General features: G+C 34.2%; 2 protein-coding genes across 2 annotated transcripts; both read left to right on the top strand.

The window, feature by feature from the left end:
* Window positions 1–358: 358 nt before the first annotated feature.
* On the top strand, window positions 359–3,748 carry LOC143580234 (uncharacterized). Its single transcript, XM_077063326.1, has 6 exons — window positions 359–956; window positions 1,657–1,819; window positions 1,906–2,082; window positions 2,161–2,244; window positions 2,926–3,007; window positions 3,090–3,748. Exons 1-6 carry the CDS (start codon window positions 622–624, stop codon window positions 3,536–3,538), a joined length of 1,290 nt encoding a protein of 429 aa, XP_076919441.1. The 5' UTR covers window positions 359–621; the 3' UTR covers window positions 3,539–3,748.
* Window positions 3,749–13,836: 10,088 nt separating this feature from the next.
* LOC143580235 (glucan endo-1,3-beta-glucosidase 11-like) lies at window positions 13,837–18,047 on the top strand. Its single transcript, XM_077063327.1, has 4 exons — window positions 13,837–13,979; window positions 14,173–14,576; window positions 15,306–16,019; window positions 17,854–18,047. Exons 1-4 carry the CDS (start codon window positions 13,931–13,933, stop codon window positions 17,926–17,928), a joined length of 1,242 nt encoding a protein of 413 aa, XP_076919442.1. The 5' UTR covers window positions 13,837–13,930; the 3' UTR covers window positions 17,929–18,047.
* Window positions 18,048–19,390: the final 1,343 nt, after the last annotated feature.

Consider the following 19,390-nt stretch of genomic DNA (forward strand, 5'->3'; position numbering starts at 1 on the left):
AAATAAGAATGAAAGACTTAAATGAACCAAACCTTTAGCCTAAGTAACCTAAGAAACAAACTTAAAACACTCTATATTTTTTCGACAATGGTTATTCATGCACCCTTTTTAATTATTTACACACCATATCTATACATACATCCTATAAAGAATGTATGAATAACGCATCCCATTTTTTCTAGTCTAGACTAGAGAAAACTTAAAATGAAATTGGTACTTGAAAGTTGAAATAGAACGTGGAAAACGAGAAGTGAAGAAGAACGCGGCCGCAATGACCAAACCAACCAATAAATAACCACGTCAACCTTATTATCATTCATTCGTTCATTCACTCATCAATCCATTACCCAATAATCTCCGATCTTTAATCTCCGGTCACCGGAGAGATATTATTATTATTCCACACCACAGAAAACAACCAACAGTGCGGGCCCCACAGAAAATCAGCTAGTCCATTATCCACCACTTCCACTCCTTATCTTCATTCTCATCCTCTAATCCACTCTCCTTGTCCTCTTACCATTCACCACCCAATCATAATAATATTATTATTATTATTAATAAACAACACTTACCCACCAAACCCTCTTTGTCAACTGGGTTTCATTTCACCCACCCACCATGGCTGTGGTCGAGGCACTATTGACCATCTTACAAGGACCCAGTTTATGGTACGCCTTGCCGGATCTCATGGTCTTTGTCGCACCCCTCTGGATTGCGGTTCTCTTTGGGGTTTTGGTGGGCTGGCTTTGGCGACCCACGTGGGCTAATTCGGCTATTAATAACCTTGCGGTTCCCACTAATAATATTAATTACCCGTCAATGGATTTTGTATCTTCGATTCCGACCTTTAATTCGTTGAAGTCGCAATTACCCAGTTGTTTATTCACGGGTTCGGGTAATGGGTCGGTGCAGGATGACTCATCCGGGTCGTCGTCGTCGTATACTGACAACAGGTGAATCTTGAATCAGTTTTAGCAACATTGGTTAAAGATATGTTTTTTTATTTTATTATTTTTTTTTGGTGAGAAAGGATAAGATAAGGTTGAATTTGATTTAATGTGCTTAAGCTTGAATTTGAGCAAAAAATGGTTAATGTGTTTAATCCTAATTGAGCAAAATTTATTTTATTAATTTTTTTTTGGGAAAGGATAAGATAAGGTTGAAGTGTAATCTTGAATTTGAGCAAAGTTGGTAAATGTGTGTAATCTTAATTTTTAGTAAAATTGGTTAAATTTTATTTTTTTTTGTAAGGAGGGTAAAGATAATGTTCAATTGAGTGGTTAAATTTGATTTAATGTGTTTAATCTTGAATTTGAGCAAATTTAATTAAAGATAATTTTTTTTTCCTTTTAAGAAGGGTAAAGATAAAGTTGAATTTGATTTAATGTGTTTAATCTTAAATTTGAGCAATTTTGGTTAAAGATTTTTTTTTTTGTTAGAAGGACAAAGATAATGTTGAATTTGATTTAATGTATTTAATTTTGAACTTGAGCAAAATTAGTTAAAGATAAATTTGTTTTCTTTAATGTTGAGTTGAGTGGTTGAATTTGTTTTAATGTGTTTAATCTTGAATTTGAGCAACATTGGTTAAAGATAAGTGTTTTTGTGTGTCAATGTTGAATTAAGTGATTGAATTTGATTTAATGTGTTTAGATTGTTAAAGTTGGATGGGGAAAACAAGAATTTTGTTAGGGAATGTGATTTGAAGCATATATGCAAGCTTGTAACAGAGAAAGATGGAGGACCTGTTTGGAATAAGGTGATGGATAGGTCAACTTCTAACATGAGTTATCAAGCTTGGAAGAGAGAGCCTGAGGTAACTTCAGTTTAGTTTTTTTATTATTATGGTACTTGAAGAAGTGAATAATGTGATTAATTATGTTTTGGTATGTGGTTTTCAAGACTGGACCTCCACAATACCGGTCTCGGACTGTTTATGAAGATATGAGTCCTGAAATGATGAGGGATTTCTTTTGGGATGATGAGTTTAGATTGAAATGGGATGATATGTTATTAGAAGCCGAGACCATAGAAGAGTGCCCGAAGAATGGAACCATGGTGGTTAAGTGGGTTCGTAAGGTATGCGCTGTGTTTTCATGTTGATATGATTTTAGAATTTTAGTGTGTTTGCTAAATAGCTTATAATTGGTGTTGCAGTTCCCCTTTTTCTGTAGCGACAGAGAGTACATAATTGGCCGTAGAATATGGGAATCAGCGAAAACTTACTACTGTGTTACAAAGGTAAGGAATCTAAGATACTTTTGATGCTTCTGATAACTTTGTTATTTATTTCTATGAGATTGCCATAAATAGGAACTCGGGAAGTCAAGTGAACACCAAGTAATATTGAGCGAGGGATGATCTAATTTAGATTTTCGAAAGAACTTTTTATCCAAACAATAGGCTCCCGGTTAGGATTGGAAATTATTTTGCCTGAACTTGTTGTTTGACGAGATAAACGAACAAACAAACGTACTCAGTAAAACAAACAAGAAGAGTGTAGTAAACGAGGTAACAAAGTGTGGATAAGGAAATCAAAGCCAACAAGAAGACAATAGTAATAATAAAATTTAGTTATTTATTATATAGATAATTATGACAAAACTAACTAAATAATATGTATTATGTTATTTATATAAAACTCTAATTATAGTTACATAGTTTAGGCATGGTTACTTCATGATTATTAGAGTTTTGTTTCTAATATATAATTTGAGATATAAAACCAATTTTAAGCATGCACTGCAAGAACCACACAAACACTTGTATCTTTTCATTTAACTATGATACAATATATAATTAGAGAGTCGTTCAATACAATACCATTTTCAAGCATAGAATTGCGAGAACCACATAAACACTTGTACATAAATTGCTTTTGTATAATTACACCACTTAAAATTAAGATTATACTTTTTTCAGGGTGTACAATATCCATCTATACCACGCCGCAGTAAACCAAGACGCGTTGACTTGTACTATTCAAGTTGGTCGATTCGTGCAGGTAATTTAACCACCTCATGTTTAACATTCGGCTCATTAAAATTACGTATTTACCCCTTAACTAATTAATCAATAACCACCAGTTGAATCAAGGAAAGGTGATGGACAAATGAGCGCATGTGAAGTATTATTATTTCATCATGAAGACATGGGAATCCCATGGGAGGTTGCAAAGCTCGGTGTTCGTCAAGGAATGTGGGGAGCCGTTAAAAAGATTGACCGGGGTCTTCGTTGGTACCAAAAAGAGATGGGGTCGGGGTCGCCTTTATCTCATTGTGCTTACATGGCGCATGTCCATTCAAAAGTTAGCACCGAGCGTATAAAATACCTGGAAAACACATCAAATGAGTCACAGGAAATTGAAACATCTGAACAAACCGCAAACGATGAGAAACCGGGCAAGAATGTTCCAAAGCTTTTGGTTGTTGGTGGGGCCATTGCACTTGCTTGCACCATTGATAGGGGGCTGTTGACAAAAGCAGTCATATTTGGAGTTGCAAGAAGATTTGCAAAAATGGGAAGAAGATTGTGAATTGTGGGTTGGATGGTATACTCATGTTCTGACTTGGGAATATGATTGTAATTTGTTTTACTTTTTTTTTTCTTCTATATTTTCTGATAGGTTCATGTTGCAGCTTATGATCATGATAATGAGTGACGTTATAGTGGTATTCATGTAATTTATTTTAAATGATCCTTCTCATGCTGCTGAAATAACAGGGAAATTTTATTTTCTTGATTTGGCTAAGGTCATCTATAATGGAATCGTGAGAGTGGGCATGACTCGTGAGCAACCATCGTGAGTGGACTCACGAGCGTGGGAGGAAAAGTTGGTACGTTTTATTAGTGTTTCACTTTTTTAATATAAAATAATTCACACTCGGTAAATCTTTACATTCCTTAGTAAGTGTAAGTGTAAGTGTAACCACCAGCCTTGTCTAGATGGCATCTACGTAGTCACTCTTTGCTCACACTCACTATACCATAACGAATGCCGATACATAAACAACCAACCAACCATGCTCACTAGTTCCAAAATAATTAAGATCCTAACTTCCAAGGCATATGAAGAGCATACGTTAGATACAAGAGATGTATAAATGACACAAATGTATCTAGTGTCCCCTCTTTTAACTGTATTAATAAACATTGAAGGGATTTAATTGATAGTAAAAAGGGAAATTTTGTTCTGTCAATTCATATGGGCCCATTTTTAATACAATTAATAATTAAATGACGGGCTTTGAATACGGAAGTTTTTTTCTGCTAATTTCTAAGGGGCCCATTTCAAAGTTTTATAATAAATATCGATGGGCTTTAAATAGCGAGAATGAAAGAAGAGAATCCAAAGTACTGATTCGGTAGTATTTTGCGAGTCTGTTTTCGGCTACGGGCCCCAATCGACTTATTAACTTTTCCTTTTTCGAACAAAGCATTTTTATTTAGTTATAATTTAAAATTTTAAAACAAAACTAAGTTGTTTTGAACGTTATCATAATTCAAGATTACCTCTAAATTTCAATATTATGCTTTGTTGAGTTTTTTAAATTAGTGAATTATGCAAATATATAAAGCTATATTTTATTATACATACTCGAATAATATTGAAAGATACATATATACTTCATCAAAACTAATTGTTTAGTTGAAGAAATATTAGTTTAAAAGTGAGATCTACTAGAAAAAAAACATAAAAAAAATTGCAAGAAGAAATATTTATGTGGCACTACGTGACAGTTTAAGTATAAACCGAGTCTGGAAAAGAAAAAAAAATGTCCGTGATAGAACAAAAAGGTCTTTCCCGGTGTGGAATCATTATTGAAGATGCTTTTAATAAATAAGGAGCCGATGGATACGCCGGAATTTTTCTGCACGGATATATATTAGCTAGATTATGATTACGAAATAGAACATAAAATAATTTTTTAAGTTTATGCCCATGCAAGTGTTACGGTAACTACAGTCGTAGACCCTAAAAGAAAGTGTTTGGATCAAATACAAAAAACTTTTAACATGCGAAACGTACAAATAACTAGAGTAGTTATATTAACATTAGGGTAATTATTGTTACACTACAATTTGTGAACTACAACATTAATTATTATTCTATCTCTTGCAGTGTAATTACTTTAGTTTAAAACTGTAAAATAATAATAAATACTTTTAGTTATTTGTATATATAATAGGTTAATTTTATTTGCATCATATCTTTGACTCAAAGAGAAATATAAACCCTATGTCCAATAAGATCATGATGTTATATATGAAACAAACACATTTTTATACACATAAATAATAACTTAGACCAATAATCTTACGCAAAAACCAATATTCTTACTCAAATACAAAACTTCTTTAGATACTCAAAACAAAGCATCTTAATTACTTAAACACCATTGACTCAAAGCAGTTAAGCCCATCAAACTCCGGTGCCCACCGTGCCGAAACACCTCTCTTGCTCGGGCCACCGGCCGTGGTGCTACCATTCTTCTCATGCTTCACCTTCTTTTGGTCATCTTGAATCGTACCACCAGGAGAAGCAGGATACTTGGAGTTGAAATTCAAAGATTGGCTAGCTTTGAAGATGGAATTCATGTTAATAATTATTGTTATAATTATTTGATTTCTGGGAGATAATGGGATGATATTATGTGAAGATTGAATTGGTTTATATAGTAGGAAAAAGTGACTAGTAGATTTAAGCTAATGGAAGATAGATAAGGAATTGGTGTACACAAATTGTATTGAATTTAATGTGACGTGTTGTCATCGATGGATAGTTGGTCACATGCCATTAACTAGATTAATATCAAGCTGCTGCTTTTAGTGCCATGGGACCATGTTGTCAACATGGCCGGCTTTATTACGCTTTTTTATTTGTTTTCGGTCGGTTAAAGAAACCGTTCAAGCACCAAGATATAATGCAGGGCGGTCCTCGAGAATGTATAAAAATCCAGGGTATGGGACACGTAAAAAACGGGTATAACAATACAAACATAATAACTCATATATAATGTAGATAATTATGATAACAATAAACCAAACAAAAGTATTTTGGCATAATGATCTAATTACAAATACTTAAATGAAACGTGAATATCTTGTGGCTTCTACGACCGACCATAAAACAATGTTTTCAACTACATTTATTTAAAAGTATTTTTGAACATTTGAAAAATAATATAAATCCTTTAACTAAACGATTAAAACTGTTATATAATACGAAGGGATTGCTAACTATGAAAATTGGCTTAAAACAAAGAAAATATATTACAATTAATTTTAGTTAAAAAATTACTAGTTTATAATGTCAAATAAACAATGTTGAAATCATATGTACACCTTCACAAACCTTTTTCCATTTGATTTCATGATACCGAAATTCAAAGCCGAAACCAAGACGATAATAGCGGTGTTGCTGAGTAAACCGAAAAAACTGATTTGTAAAATTGAAGACGCCTCTTACATCATAATGTCACGGACCAAATATTTGAAGATCAAGATGCTTGATTTGTGTTGAAACGCTTAGGTTTGTTGGCTTGTCCCAGACTTCATTGGACGCGGCCTCAGCGGGAAGGAAGGCGCACATGCCTAGTTGTGCTTGCACGACAAACGCATCGCTGGTTGCGAGCTGTTGTCGCTCGCCTGATGAGTCCAAGGCAGGACGAAACTAGCAGACCCTGATCATGAGCGTACCCATTGACTAGCCTTCGAGCGCCACATAGAGTCTGAGAGGTAACTCCGTGACAATAAGGTGTATATAGTAACACTCTTGCATGAGTTACCTTACTTTTTAACGAGTAAACTCTTACACTCTACAGAATTTAAATCCATAACCTCCTATTTTACACATTAACTATCTCATCATATTTTGGAAATGACTCTTGCATGAATTACCTTACTTTTTTTCTTTGACCTTTATAAAAATAATTAGTCGAGTGCCGCACGATGTAACGGGAATAACATTTTTAGTTAAGGTTGTTAGCGAGCCAAGGCTAGCTTGACTCGAACTTTACATCAAGCCGACTCAGCTCAGCTCTAAACTAAAGCTGAAATCTTAAAGTCGAGATTGTCTTGATTATTTTGATATTTATATAAGTTGAGTATTATTAGTTATATTTTTGTAAAACATATAAAATGAATATAAAAAAAAGAATAAAGTTGAGTAATTTGGATATACACGAGGGGTCAAAGTTGTACATTAAATAATATAATATTTAATAAGTGAACTTTTTTTTAATTGTAACAAGCTTATTTATATTTGTTATCAAATAGATAAAGGGTTATATATGTAACTAATGAGATGAAATTGTAACTATTTATGTTTAAAAAACTTGTACATTCATGCATATATTTATGCAGTAATAACTTGTACCTTTCAAACCGTTCATCTGATTTGAAAAAAAAAATTTATTGGAACATAGACAAAAATAAGCCCGTTTAAATAGGTATGCTCGGATTTTTTTAAATCATATTTTTGTAAAACATATTAGATTAAAATAAAAAAAGTATAAAGTTGAGTTAAAAGTGGGTAAACATGAAAGTTCAAAGTTGCAAGTAGTTCTTGAATTACAAAATTTGAGTAAAGGGTACTGTAATTGTAATTATATTTATTAAAACTAAATGAACGTGGGTTAATTATGTTGAAAAGACTACTTTACCCCTTTGTGTGCATGTACCATATGCATTAAAACTTGTAAATTACTTAAAAACTTGTGTCTTAATTTACCCCTCTTTGATGTATTATATATAGTATAAAAGAATACAGGAAAATATATAAACTTTTCAAATACATGAGGGATAAAAGTTGTAACAATTTTGTAAATTTACAAAAAGTTAGTAAAGTTTGAGGGACAAAATGTAACTGTTTTCTAACAATTTAAATTTTCGGATAAACATATTTTGTAGTGGAAGGACTGAATTTGTAAATTCAGAATTTATAAACTAAAAATGAACATGGATGGTTGTACTTTAATGGATGCTTACGTGTTTAAATATTTTCTTGATTTATAATTGCATACTTGAGTTGTACATTAATGCTTTAGTGACTTGTACATTGTAATATGTTGTTGGTATTGTATAAATTTTATGTCGAAACGTCGAAAAAAATAAGTACGATGTATTGGTAAGCTCAGTTTTCTTGTAAATGTAATATATTTAAAGATATAGAAGAATACAAGAAAATATATAAACTTTTCAAATACATGAGGGGTAAAAGTTGTAACAATTTTGTAAATTTACAAAAAGTTAGTAAAGTTTGAGGGCCAAAATTGTAACTGTTTAAAACAATTTGAATTTTCGAATTAACATATTTTGTAGTGGGAGGACTGAATTTGTAAATTCAGAATTTATAAACTAAAAATGAACATGGGTGGTTGCACTTTAATAAATATTTATGTGTTTGAACATTTTATTAATTTATAATTACATATTTGAGTTGTACATTAATTCTTTAGTGACTTGTACATTATAATATGTACCTCGGTATTGTATAAATTTTATGTCGAAACGTCGAAAAAAATAAGTACGATGCATTGGTAAGCTCAGTTTTCTTGTAAACGTAATATATTTAGTGATATAGAAGAATAAAAGAAAATATATAAACTTTTCAAATACATGAGGGATAAAAGCTGTAACTTTTTTGTAAATTTACAAAAAATTAGTAAAGTTTGAGGGCCAAGATTGTAACTATTTTCCAACAATCTGAATTTACGAATTTACGTAAGAATATATTTTGTAGTGGACAACATTGCCCATATACTACATGTTTTATTGGTTGTACATAATGCTTTGGGTGATGTAAATCCCTTAAAATTCTAGCGTCTTAATTTGACCCTCTTTAATGCATTAATATAGTAATGATAATGATAGTGATAATTTTAAATTCAGCCGATATTACTGTCACGTAAGGATGAATGCCACATGAGTGCAAACCTTTTTCTTAACTCCACGGGACCTGTGATCCACGACAACATGTGCATGTGCCACGAGATTTTTTATTTTTCTTTTCAAGTTTAGTGATATTTTTTGTCTGTACGTTTCTTATTGCTATTTCAGTTCGCATTTTCTTTCTCTCTTTCTTTCTGAATTTTTTTTTTTTTAAAAGTTTTATATAATTTACTATTAAACGATTACAATAAAGTGGCAGGCAAACGGGCAACAAGCTGCGCCGCAACCCCCTTTTGAACAGCAAAGCCAATCCTGCTAAAAACGAAGCTTTGGGACCTAGAAGCTGAAGAGGTTCCGTGTACGACGCGCTGAACCCTACTCAAAAATTTCACAGCCTCTGGAGCCAGAAAACCAAATGTATCAAAGGCAAATGGTAGAAAGACATGTTGATTATCTAAACAAGCTTTCTCGTGTTTAACAACTTTGCCCGATTCAGCCTTCAACGCAGCCTGACCCACAACAAACCCACGGTCCCTGAGCCCAACAAGAGGAGACACTCCTGTAAGATCCACACAGGCGTGTTTCCCCCCTGCCCACCCGAACACAAGAATATCAGCTGGTCGTAAAGTAGACCTCCCTTCAATAGGATCCGTGAGAAAGTTAACATGGGCCTCCTTTTTAGCAGAAATCCCTGCCCGTTTAAGAACATCACACAGAACATCCCTAACCAGATCATGTCTGTATTTAAAGCCAGGCAATTCTTTGCAATGCACCGCATGGTCACCAAAAGAATCCAAACAGACCTTGCGACAAATTGGGCAAGGCTTATCCGTCGGGAACATAGGGATCATTAACCGGTACTTAAGGATAGCCCGATACTCCAAACCCGACATACGTTGGCCTAATCCTTCAATGGGGATAGCCGTTAGAAAATCTTGAGCCCGAGGAGCCCGAAGGCATTCAAACACCGCCTTTTGGCGAGGGGATAGATCAAACTTCACTTCTAAACTCTTGACGATTCCACTAAATAAGGCACTCGCCACAACATGTTGGGCTTTAGGGGGGGCGGTGTCCTTATTAGAGAACCCGCTAAGATCAAAATCTGGAAGTGAAGTACGTAAACGATCCATCGCACACCCATAATCAGAGTCCAACCCATAAATATCACAACCCCGAAGAATATGGTCTTGCAAACACCACGACTGTGCTCTCGAAGCCACAAAAGCATATGTAGATACATCTTCGGCCGAACAGAGACCCAACCCCCCATAACGGATCGGAAGTGACGCCAACCTCCATTCTGAAAATTAAAACAAAACAACGGTTAACTAATTAAAAAACAGCCATTAACTACTTTAAAAAACAGCCATTAACTACTTTAAAAAACAAAAAGTTTACGGGTGTTTAAGAAAAAAAAAATCTCAATTCCAAATTTCCAACTCGTGCTTTTTATTTTTTCCAGCAAAAGCCGATTGGATATTTAGATTAGGGGTGAGCAATAACCAAATCGTTAACTGAAACCGAACCGAAAAACGACGAAACCGAACCGATATAACCGAAAACCGAAATTAACCGAACCGAACTCTTCATTTTTTAATATTTTCAAGTTTTTTTCTCTCTATTTCATGTATTACATGTATTAATAGTTTAATACTATTATTTTCATATATTTATATCTTCATTTCATGTACTAATATCTCAATTTCATATATTTATACCTTCATTTTATGTAGTCATGCATTCATTTCATGTATTTAAACATTCATTTCTTGTATTTTTAAGTAAAATTTTAGGCAAAGCTTGATACAGGTTATTAACCGAAATTAACCGAACCGATAACCGACCGGTTAGGTTGGGTTAATGCTAATAACCGAACCGAACCGAACCGTACACACCCCTAATTTAGATTGCACAAGCCCAGCCTAACCCATGATTGCAGAAGTCCAACCCAACATTTTAGAGAAGTCACTTAAAAACACACTATCCAATTTTCCATCCCTAATTTAAACAATCAAATAAAAACATAAAAACATGTTAGTTAAATTATATATGTATAGAGAAAGACACGGGAAATCATATGTGAGAGGTTTTGAAAATATATGTTTTATAGCTATTTTAAAGTTTCTCTTGAGACATAGAAAACGCATTTTAGATTATCATCATTATATTTTGTAGAAATAAAAAGAATTTGAAGGGAGGAATTAGAAGGAAATAAAAGTTGAAGGGCTAGAGTGTGTTTTTAATTACTTCATGGATTGCTGTTTGCTGAGGGTCTTATAAATAGAAATGTAAAAGATAAAGGACTATTTCTACAAATTATATTTTTTATAATTGGTCCATGAAGGAGCGCCTCATTTAGCGGATTGTAATCTATCTCATAACGGCTCTAAATTCTCACTTTGATTAGAATAGATAATTAAGTGTTTGGGTGGAATCACATTAAAGAGATTTTGGTCTCCTTTTATGATGTTTCACAATAAAAGCTTTCATAAATAATAAGATATATAGTAGATAAGAATGTTTAATTCATAAATAATATAATATAGAAAAATGTAAAAACTGCATAAGTAATTTAAGGTTATGTTTGTCAGATAATGTGGGGTTTAGCGGTTAAATAACCAAATTATGTGATTCTCACATTCTACATTATATATTAAGGTTTTGTATTGAACATTTATTTATTTGCTTAGACGTATGTTGGATCAAGTAAAGTTTTATTTGCTTAGACATTTGATAGTTGAAAAAGACTAGAGTGGTTAACCTTTTTTCGATTACCATGTTGAGAAGTATTTAAAAAATTGCTTTAAATTCGCATTATTGATGGGGGTTGCATGAGAACTGATCATGAGTAGTAACTGTGATTAGTAACAACTTGGTTCATTAATCATTAGTGACAATTACAATCAACATCAAATACGTTAGGAGTAGCAAGTATGATCAACATCAACTTTTACTATCGTGAGTAAGTTTGCATACACGATAATTTAGTAGTTAATTTTTGTCAAAGGAGTTCCAATTGACAAAAAAATGTTGTATGTGGTAGCCAAATAACAAATAGCTATCAATCATTTTTAACAGTCAATTTACATATTTTTTTTCACAATGAGTTGTATCATTTCAAAAAACAATGTGGTGATTCCTTATCCGTATAAGGAAGGACTTTAGTACGTTTTATTACGTCTTTTTTTAGACCTTCTTCATACAGAAAAAGCATATTAGTCCCTTTTTTTCTTCTATAAATTACCCGATTAAAGATTTTGAAACACCACCAAAATACTTTAACATTAATATTCGATTTAGCGATGCAATTCCAAACCATAAAACCCAATTTATTTGTTCCTAGTAACATATAACCTATTGTTCTATTTCTATCATCTATGTGTGCAAGAAGAATTCCCGATCTTGCCCACATTAATTAAATGCCATTATGATAATAGATACATCATATATAGCATATTGTAAATAGACAAACTGCTCGATGATCGTTTTGCTTGAATTGTACTAGAACGCTTGGATTTGTTTGTTAGTCATGGACTTCATCGGGCATGGCCACAACTGGATAAAAAGGTGTTTTAAGTCTTGGGTGCTTGCACATCCGTCAGAACACTGGTTGCGAGTTGTTGCTGCTCGCTTCATTAGTCCAAGACAAGACAAAACCAATGTACCCAGTCAACCAAATCATAAGCGGGAAATGATTGGCTAGTCTTCCGGCTCCCCACTGATTCGAGAGATTTCTCCGTGACAATATACTATATATGTTTTAACATGTTAACTTCTTTGTTGATCATAAACTACTTGATTGAAGTGTATACAGGTTGTGGTCACGACAAATTTATGTGGAAGAACAAGTAGATTGGTCTATTCAAGAAGACACGACAACAAAAACATAATGGAATTGTATAGAAAATCTCATATATACCCTTAGAAAAAAACAACATATAGGATTAATGTTACCCATGTGAATATTGTCTATGATTGATTATTAGTGTGAATACAGATCATATTTTCATCCTCTTCCTATTGCATTACCCTCACTACCTACCCCACCACTCCACCTTTATTTTCAATTGTTGCCGTTATTAGCTTTAAAGAAAAGGGCTTTTGCTATTTGCATAATAATCATTTTATTTTACATAGTGTCATATTATCATTCTTTATTACCAATTGCACTCAAGTCCTCATCAAATCCGGAATGGGATTGTCCTAAAAGTGCACCCCCTTTTGCTCCCTATCCAACTCACCACCCTTCCCCCACAACACCATTAACTAGTAAGAATTAACGTTAATGACCGAGCCCAGTCGAGCTAGCTTTAGCTCAAAATTGCTTGCTGTTTTATTCTCAACGAGTTGCGAGTTGCTATTTAAGTTTGAGTTTGACTTGCTTAAACTAAAATTAATATTTAAGTAAAGTTTAATCTAAATTTTATATTATACGGAATGGGTTTTTCTTACCATATTATCTACACTTCTTTAGAATGGAAACTGAGTTATAACTTATAAACATTAATATTCTGACTAATTAACTTAAATGAGCCAAACAAGCGAGCTTATCTTGGCTCGAGCTCAGCTCGTTTATAAACAAACCAATCTCAACGTGATTTTTGAACATAAATACCAATAACATCTCTTAATTCAGTACCAAGTAAACTGTCATTTTTGTTCATGTGGTTTAGGCGTTTAGCCACCGTCTTACATCTACTTTCGTTCATGTGGTTAGCGTAAAACAGCATAAATACCCTCGATAACACCCTTTTCAAAAGTGCTAGATTTACCAAAAAAGAATAGAAATTGACACACCAATCAAGCCCAACTGGCCAAAATTTACCTTGGTGTGTAGTGTAAAAACAAGCCCACACCTACACCATGTCCATACATGACAGACTGGACCATAGTTAAGAGCCAGATCCTCTAGGATCTGGGTCTGGTTATAACTTATAAGCCAGCCAGTACTCATACTCATACACTCACACTCCACAACCAAACTACACTTGCCTACTCACTCATCTCACCACATCTTACTTCATCATTATCATCAATGGCATCAGCTTCTTCTTTCTCTCCAAACCTCACCATTTTCTTCATTGGTACCCCATTTTATTTATTATTATTATTAAAGAAGACCGGGATCTTTGTGGGTTTTTCCCTGAAGATAAATTAGAGGTGCTTAAGGGCTCCGTACAACGCGGTGCCCTTTTGTCGTTAGGTCACTTCATATGAAGTAACCAGACAATTTTCTGTTTGTGGACCGATTATTAATAAGTTTTGTCTTTTTTGAAGGGTTTTTGGTACCATCAATGGTGGTATCAGTGGGCATCAACTACGGGCAGATCGCCAACAACTTACCCTCACCGGAGCACGTGGTGCCACTAGTCAAAGCCATCGGAGCCACCAGAGTCAAACTCTACGACGCAGACCCTAAAGTCCTCAAAGCCTTTGCTAACACCGGAGTTGAGTTCATTGTGGGCCTGGGTAACGAGTACTTGTCCAAGATGACAGATCCGGTCAACGCTCAACAATGGGTCAAAACAAACGTTCAGGCTTACTTACCGGCCACCAAAATCACCTCCATTGCTGTTGGTAATGAAGTCTTGACGTTCAATGACACTTCATTATCTGGATGCTTGCTTCCGGCGATGCAGAGTGTGCATACCGCGCTTGTTAACCTTAAATTGGATAGTCAGGTAGTTGAACGGGTTCAGTTTGGATCGATATTGGGCTGAATCTGAAACAAAAGCTGGAATCTTGGTTTTTGAATTTTTTGAAAACCGTTTGGCTTTGGTTTTCTGAAATTTTTGGTTTAAATTAATGAATTTCGGAATTTGTGTAAATTAATTGATTAATGGTCTAAAAATATTTGAGTTAATATTTATTAAATTTTCTATAAATTACATAAAAAAAATCTACAAAGTTTGGTTTTTGTTTTTTCTATTTTTATTCAATATAAAACGAAAATGAACCTTAAGTTTGGTTTACAAAAACGTAAAACAAAATCGTCAGTTTTTGTTTCGGTTTAGCTTCTTTGGTTTGGTATTTTCGGTTACAGATCGGTTTTTTCAGTTTCATACACACATCTGGTTACAATTAAGCGTGCGACAAGAGTGTAAATGTGTAAACTGTATTGATTAATTCTATAATCTATACAAAACCCATATTTACATAAAGTTACATCCAACGTTTAAGGGGTGTTTGGGATTTCTTTATTTTACATTCTTAGAACTTTTCAATAAGTTAATGAGTTACAAAAGTATAACTTATTAACTTTTTTCTCTAACATCAAAAACAATTCAAAACACCTTATTACTTTTCAATAAGTTAATAAATACTTTTCAATAAGTTAATAAGTTATAAGTTGGTGAAAATAAGCAATCCCAAAAACCCCCCAACTAATTACATTGTGTCTAACAACACAGGTGACCGTCACCACGGCGCACTCCGTCGCCATTCTCCAATCCTCCTACCCGCCCTCATCGGGCGCTTTCCGACAAGATCTAAAAGCCTGCATTTCCCCAATTTTGGACTTCCTATCGAAAACCTGTTCACCATTTTTAATCAACGCGTACCCTTTTTTCGCATACAAAGCAAACCCGAAGCAAGTGTCGCTCGATTTCGTTCTATTTCAACCGAGCGCAGGCATAATTGACCCAAATACGAATTTGCATTACGACAACATGTTATTCGCCCAGATCGACGCAGTATACGCTGCTTTAACTCGGTTAGGGTATAAAAAGCTCCCGGTGCAGATATCCGAGACGGGTTGGCCATCGAAAGGAGACGAAGATGAGATCGGAGCTTCACTGGAAAATGCTAAGAAATATAATGGGAATTTATTAAAGATAATAAGTCAAAAGAAAGGGACTCCGGCAAGGCCTAATATTGATTTGAATATATTTGTGTTTGCAATGTTTAATGAGAATTTGAAGCCCGGGCCCACGTCGGAACGGAATTATGGGTTGTTTAAGCCGGATGGAACTCCGGTGTACGGGTTGGGGTTTTCCGGGATTGGGGTTTCCGGTGGGAATTCGACGGTCGGAAGTGGTGGGAGTTTAGGGACAAATGGGCCGTCGGTTTATTTGTCGCCGCCGGCGAACTCGTCTGATGGGTACCTAGCAATTTCGTCTTCAACGGTGAGTTTTCTGGTTTTTTTAAGACAAATTTCTTTTACTTTCAGTTACATGAACGTAAAATCTATGAATTTTTAAAAGACTTTCTCTCTGTTACTGAGCTGACGGCCTAAAAAGTTAGCGTGTGTGTTTATTTTTTATTTATTTAATTTTTTACATTATGGTTTTTGGCGTATAGTTTGCTAAATTGCGAATGTCATGTGGTGGTAGGTGAATCATGTGTAAAAAACTAATAAACTAAAAAAAGTCATAGTCACTTCTAGTTGAATGTTGTCGGAGGGGCTAATAGCCTAATACTACACTATGTCGTCTAACTGATTTCACATGCTAAATGTTTTACAAGTACTGATTTTAAATTGGGGTACTTGTGGAACATACATTCTAGTACCAATGTTAACATAACTTGTAATTCACCATTCATAAAATCATAAAAACATATTTTATTGTACAAAGTATAAAAATGTTATTCTTATTTTAAGTAACATTGGTTTAAAAAACGTGTGATGCGGGAGGTGTTTGCTCGCATCACTTTAGCTAGGCGTTGCTTTATGTACAACCAAATAAACTTTATTTAGACTCTAAAAAGTTGTGTCTTTTATCAGTTTTACATATCTCATGTTTTTATCAAGTAAATATTTTTATAGTTTTTGTAAGACCGTGTGCACGTAGTGGATGGAGCCACTATGAGGGCGTTTTGCGTCATGTGGCGTCACGTCACCATATGAACTTTTTGGTCAAAAAAGGTGTTAGTGGATGGAGCCAATTCCAATCACTACCTCTTATTTTTTTGATTTTTTTTTATTAAAATAAAATAATTTAAGGCCAACCACCAATCACCTATCACTTTCTCTCCCCATTAGACGCTTTGTGGGAAGCGCTCCCCACCAAAATGCAATCCAAAGCGCTCTGGGGGCTGTGTTCTCGGGCGCTTTGGAGCTTTTTGGGTGGTAAAGCACCCGAGTACACCCGGTCTAAGGGATGTTAAATTCTTTTGTTTGAAAGAATCCTTTAAAATTGCATCTTCATTCAACTTTTGATCCAAGTATGGAATAAAATTCAGATTCTAATTCTAGCATTAGCATGATGCTATGTTTATTAGGGCTGTTCAAAGGGTAAGACCCTACCCTTTTACCTAATACCCTACCCGGACCCTTTACCCTTTTAGGAAGAAACGTGGACCCTAGACCCTACCCTCTAAACAATAAAAATGTCGGGTATAAATAAAGGTTTTAAGGGTCCAACTCTTTACCCTTTAAGGTAGTAATCACATCTCTTTTTTATGCATTCACTAGTTGCATATCTCATATATGACTTTAATATATGAATCATAGAACAATTATACTTTCATTTAATAACGTAGTAAAGTCTAATTTTGAAAGTTAATCATCCATTTAAACTGAAATATTCACATTTACAAATTTCATTTAGAGAACAATTCTGTGATTCCCGTATATATGTTTCCAATCTGTAGTATGACCATTTATTTTTATTTTTCTTAGTAATTGGGAAATTTCGGATGAATCTTATATGAAATATATATCTCTCCTAAATTTCAGATAATCGCGACTATCATATATATGTATCTAGAAACTAGTAAACGGGTAAAGGGTTTGAAAAAGGGTCGGACCCTTGAAACCCTTTTACCATTTAAGGTGAATTTTAAATACCCTTTACCCAACCCATATTATATATTCGGGTCTAATTAAGGGTTTTGCGAGTCGGGTAACCGGGTTTCAAGGGTCCGACCCTTATCTTGCTCATCCCTAATGTTTATAGGATTTGATTTACTATTATTAGAAATATCCCATGATTCTAACAACACTTGTTCTATTTTCAGGAAACAATGGTTTGGAGCAACTGGAGAAGATTAAGCATGGGGTTGATCTTAATGCTTGCATATATGATGTATTAAAACTATTAATGTTGTTAGAACATTTGAGAGGAAACATAACATGTTCTGTTTTCTTTTGTAGTTTGGAAATTCTTTAATTAAATCTTGTGTCATATGTGCATCATTTTCAATGTGTTTGTTTTCATAAACATTGATGGCGATTCCCAGAGTCACTTTGTATTGGGAGTGTCAACAACTTTGAAACAAAAAATAAAATAATAAAAGGGAAAAGGAAATGGTGCCTTGCACATGACTTCAAGAATATAACAGGTTTTACATAACATTTTCTTTCTAGATTTAAACAAGTGGGTTGATATAAAAATAAATAATGAGTTATATGTTGCTACATAATGACTTCAAGAACGTATATAGCTTTTTAAAATAAATTGTTGCAACATAAGGGAAAATCAATTTAATAAGCTTGGAAGAAATTGCGGAGGGTTGAACTCAAATACAACCCCCCCCCCCCCCCCACCCACTCTCCCCGTTTAGTTAAACACAAAGGCTACTTGTTGTGGAGGATGGTAAACTTGTTAGTAAAAGTGTCACATCGTTGTCATGTAGGCTGACTCTAACTAACACACTCTTTTAAGACCGTGTTGTCGTTTAACTAACAGTAAAGCTCTCACCATTTCCTCATTAAAGCATTTGGCCCCCAACATTTCTTTGTTAAAGCCCGTTAACCGGCTAATGAACGTCCCATAATGCCAAGTCCTTAACGCCATGACGCGATTGTGTGCGGATTCAATGATAGGCCACGTCACTTTGGAGCCCCAAACAACCAGCCTAAGGGTGGAATGGGCGGTGATCACTTGAGACTCAACAATAATTGTTGCTCATGCCATTTCATCATATGAGAATTTTCACATGCGGTATTAATCACTTGAACCCAATATTAAAAAAAAAAGATATATATAACTAAATTAAAGAACACAACTTTTCATTTGTTTGAACCTTCGGCCTAAACAATACCCAAACCTTTTTTTTGCTTTATCCTTCCATTTGTTTTTCTTATGAAAGAATTTTTAAGGGAGCCATTTTTAAAGAACAGAAGAGATGCGTTTGAAAACTATTGCGGGTTTGGTTTAGGATATATTTTTCAAAAATTTTCTCAGAAAGAACATTACCTAGCGTCTCTGTTTTTTTATCTTGGTTGTGACGGATTTCTCTAAGATTTGTTATCTTTGTGAAATGAAAACACATAGGACGGGGTTCTGTAATGACCACAGAGTGTTGGAGGTCCATCTCGAAACACCACCCCTTTTGAGCTCATTTAGAAAAGATGGCAACTTTGAGTGTTGATATCATGGTCAAAGATGGAAAAATTGGGACTTGGGGAACAATATTTTGACCGTTGGGAAAATAATATTTATTTTTATTATACACTATATTAAACCAAATTTACTGTATTTGTTGTTCAAACACATATTTTCACCTACTATACAACATTCATTAAAAAAAAGAAAAAAAAAAGGAAAGTTCA

Source organism: Bidens hawaiensis, unplaced genomic scaffold (assembly GCF_021521415.1).
Source record: "Bidens hawaiensis isolate Kalapana, Puna unplaced genomic scaffold, B.hawaiensis_p1.1 tig00030286_1, whole genome shotgun sequence".
Classification (NCBI taxonomy): domain Eukaryota; kingdom Viridiplantae; phylum Streptophyta; class Magnoliopsida; order Asterales; family Asteraceae; genus Bidens; species Bidens hawaiensis.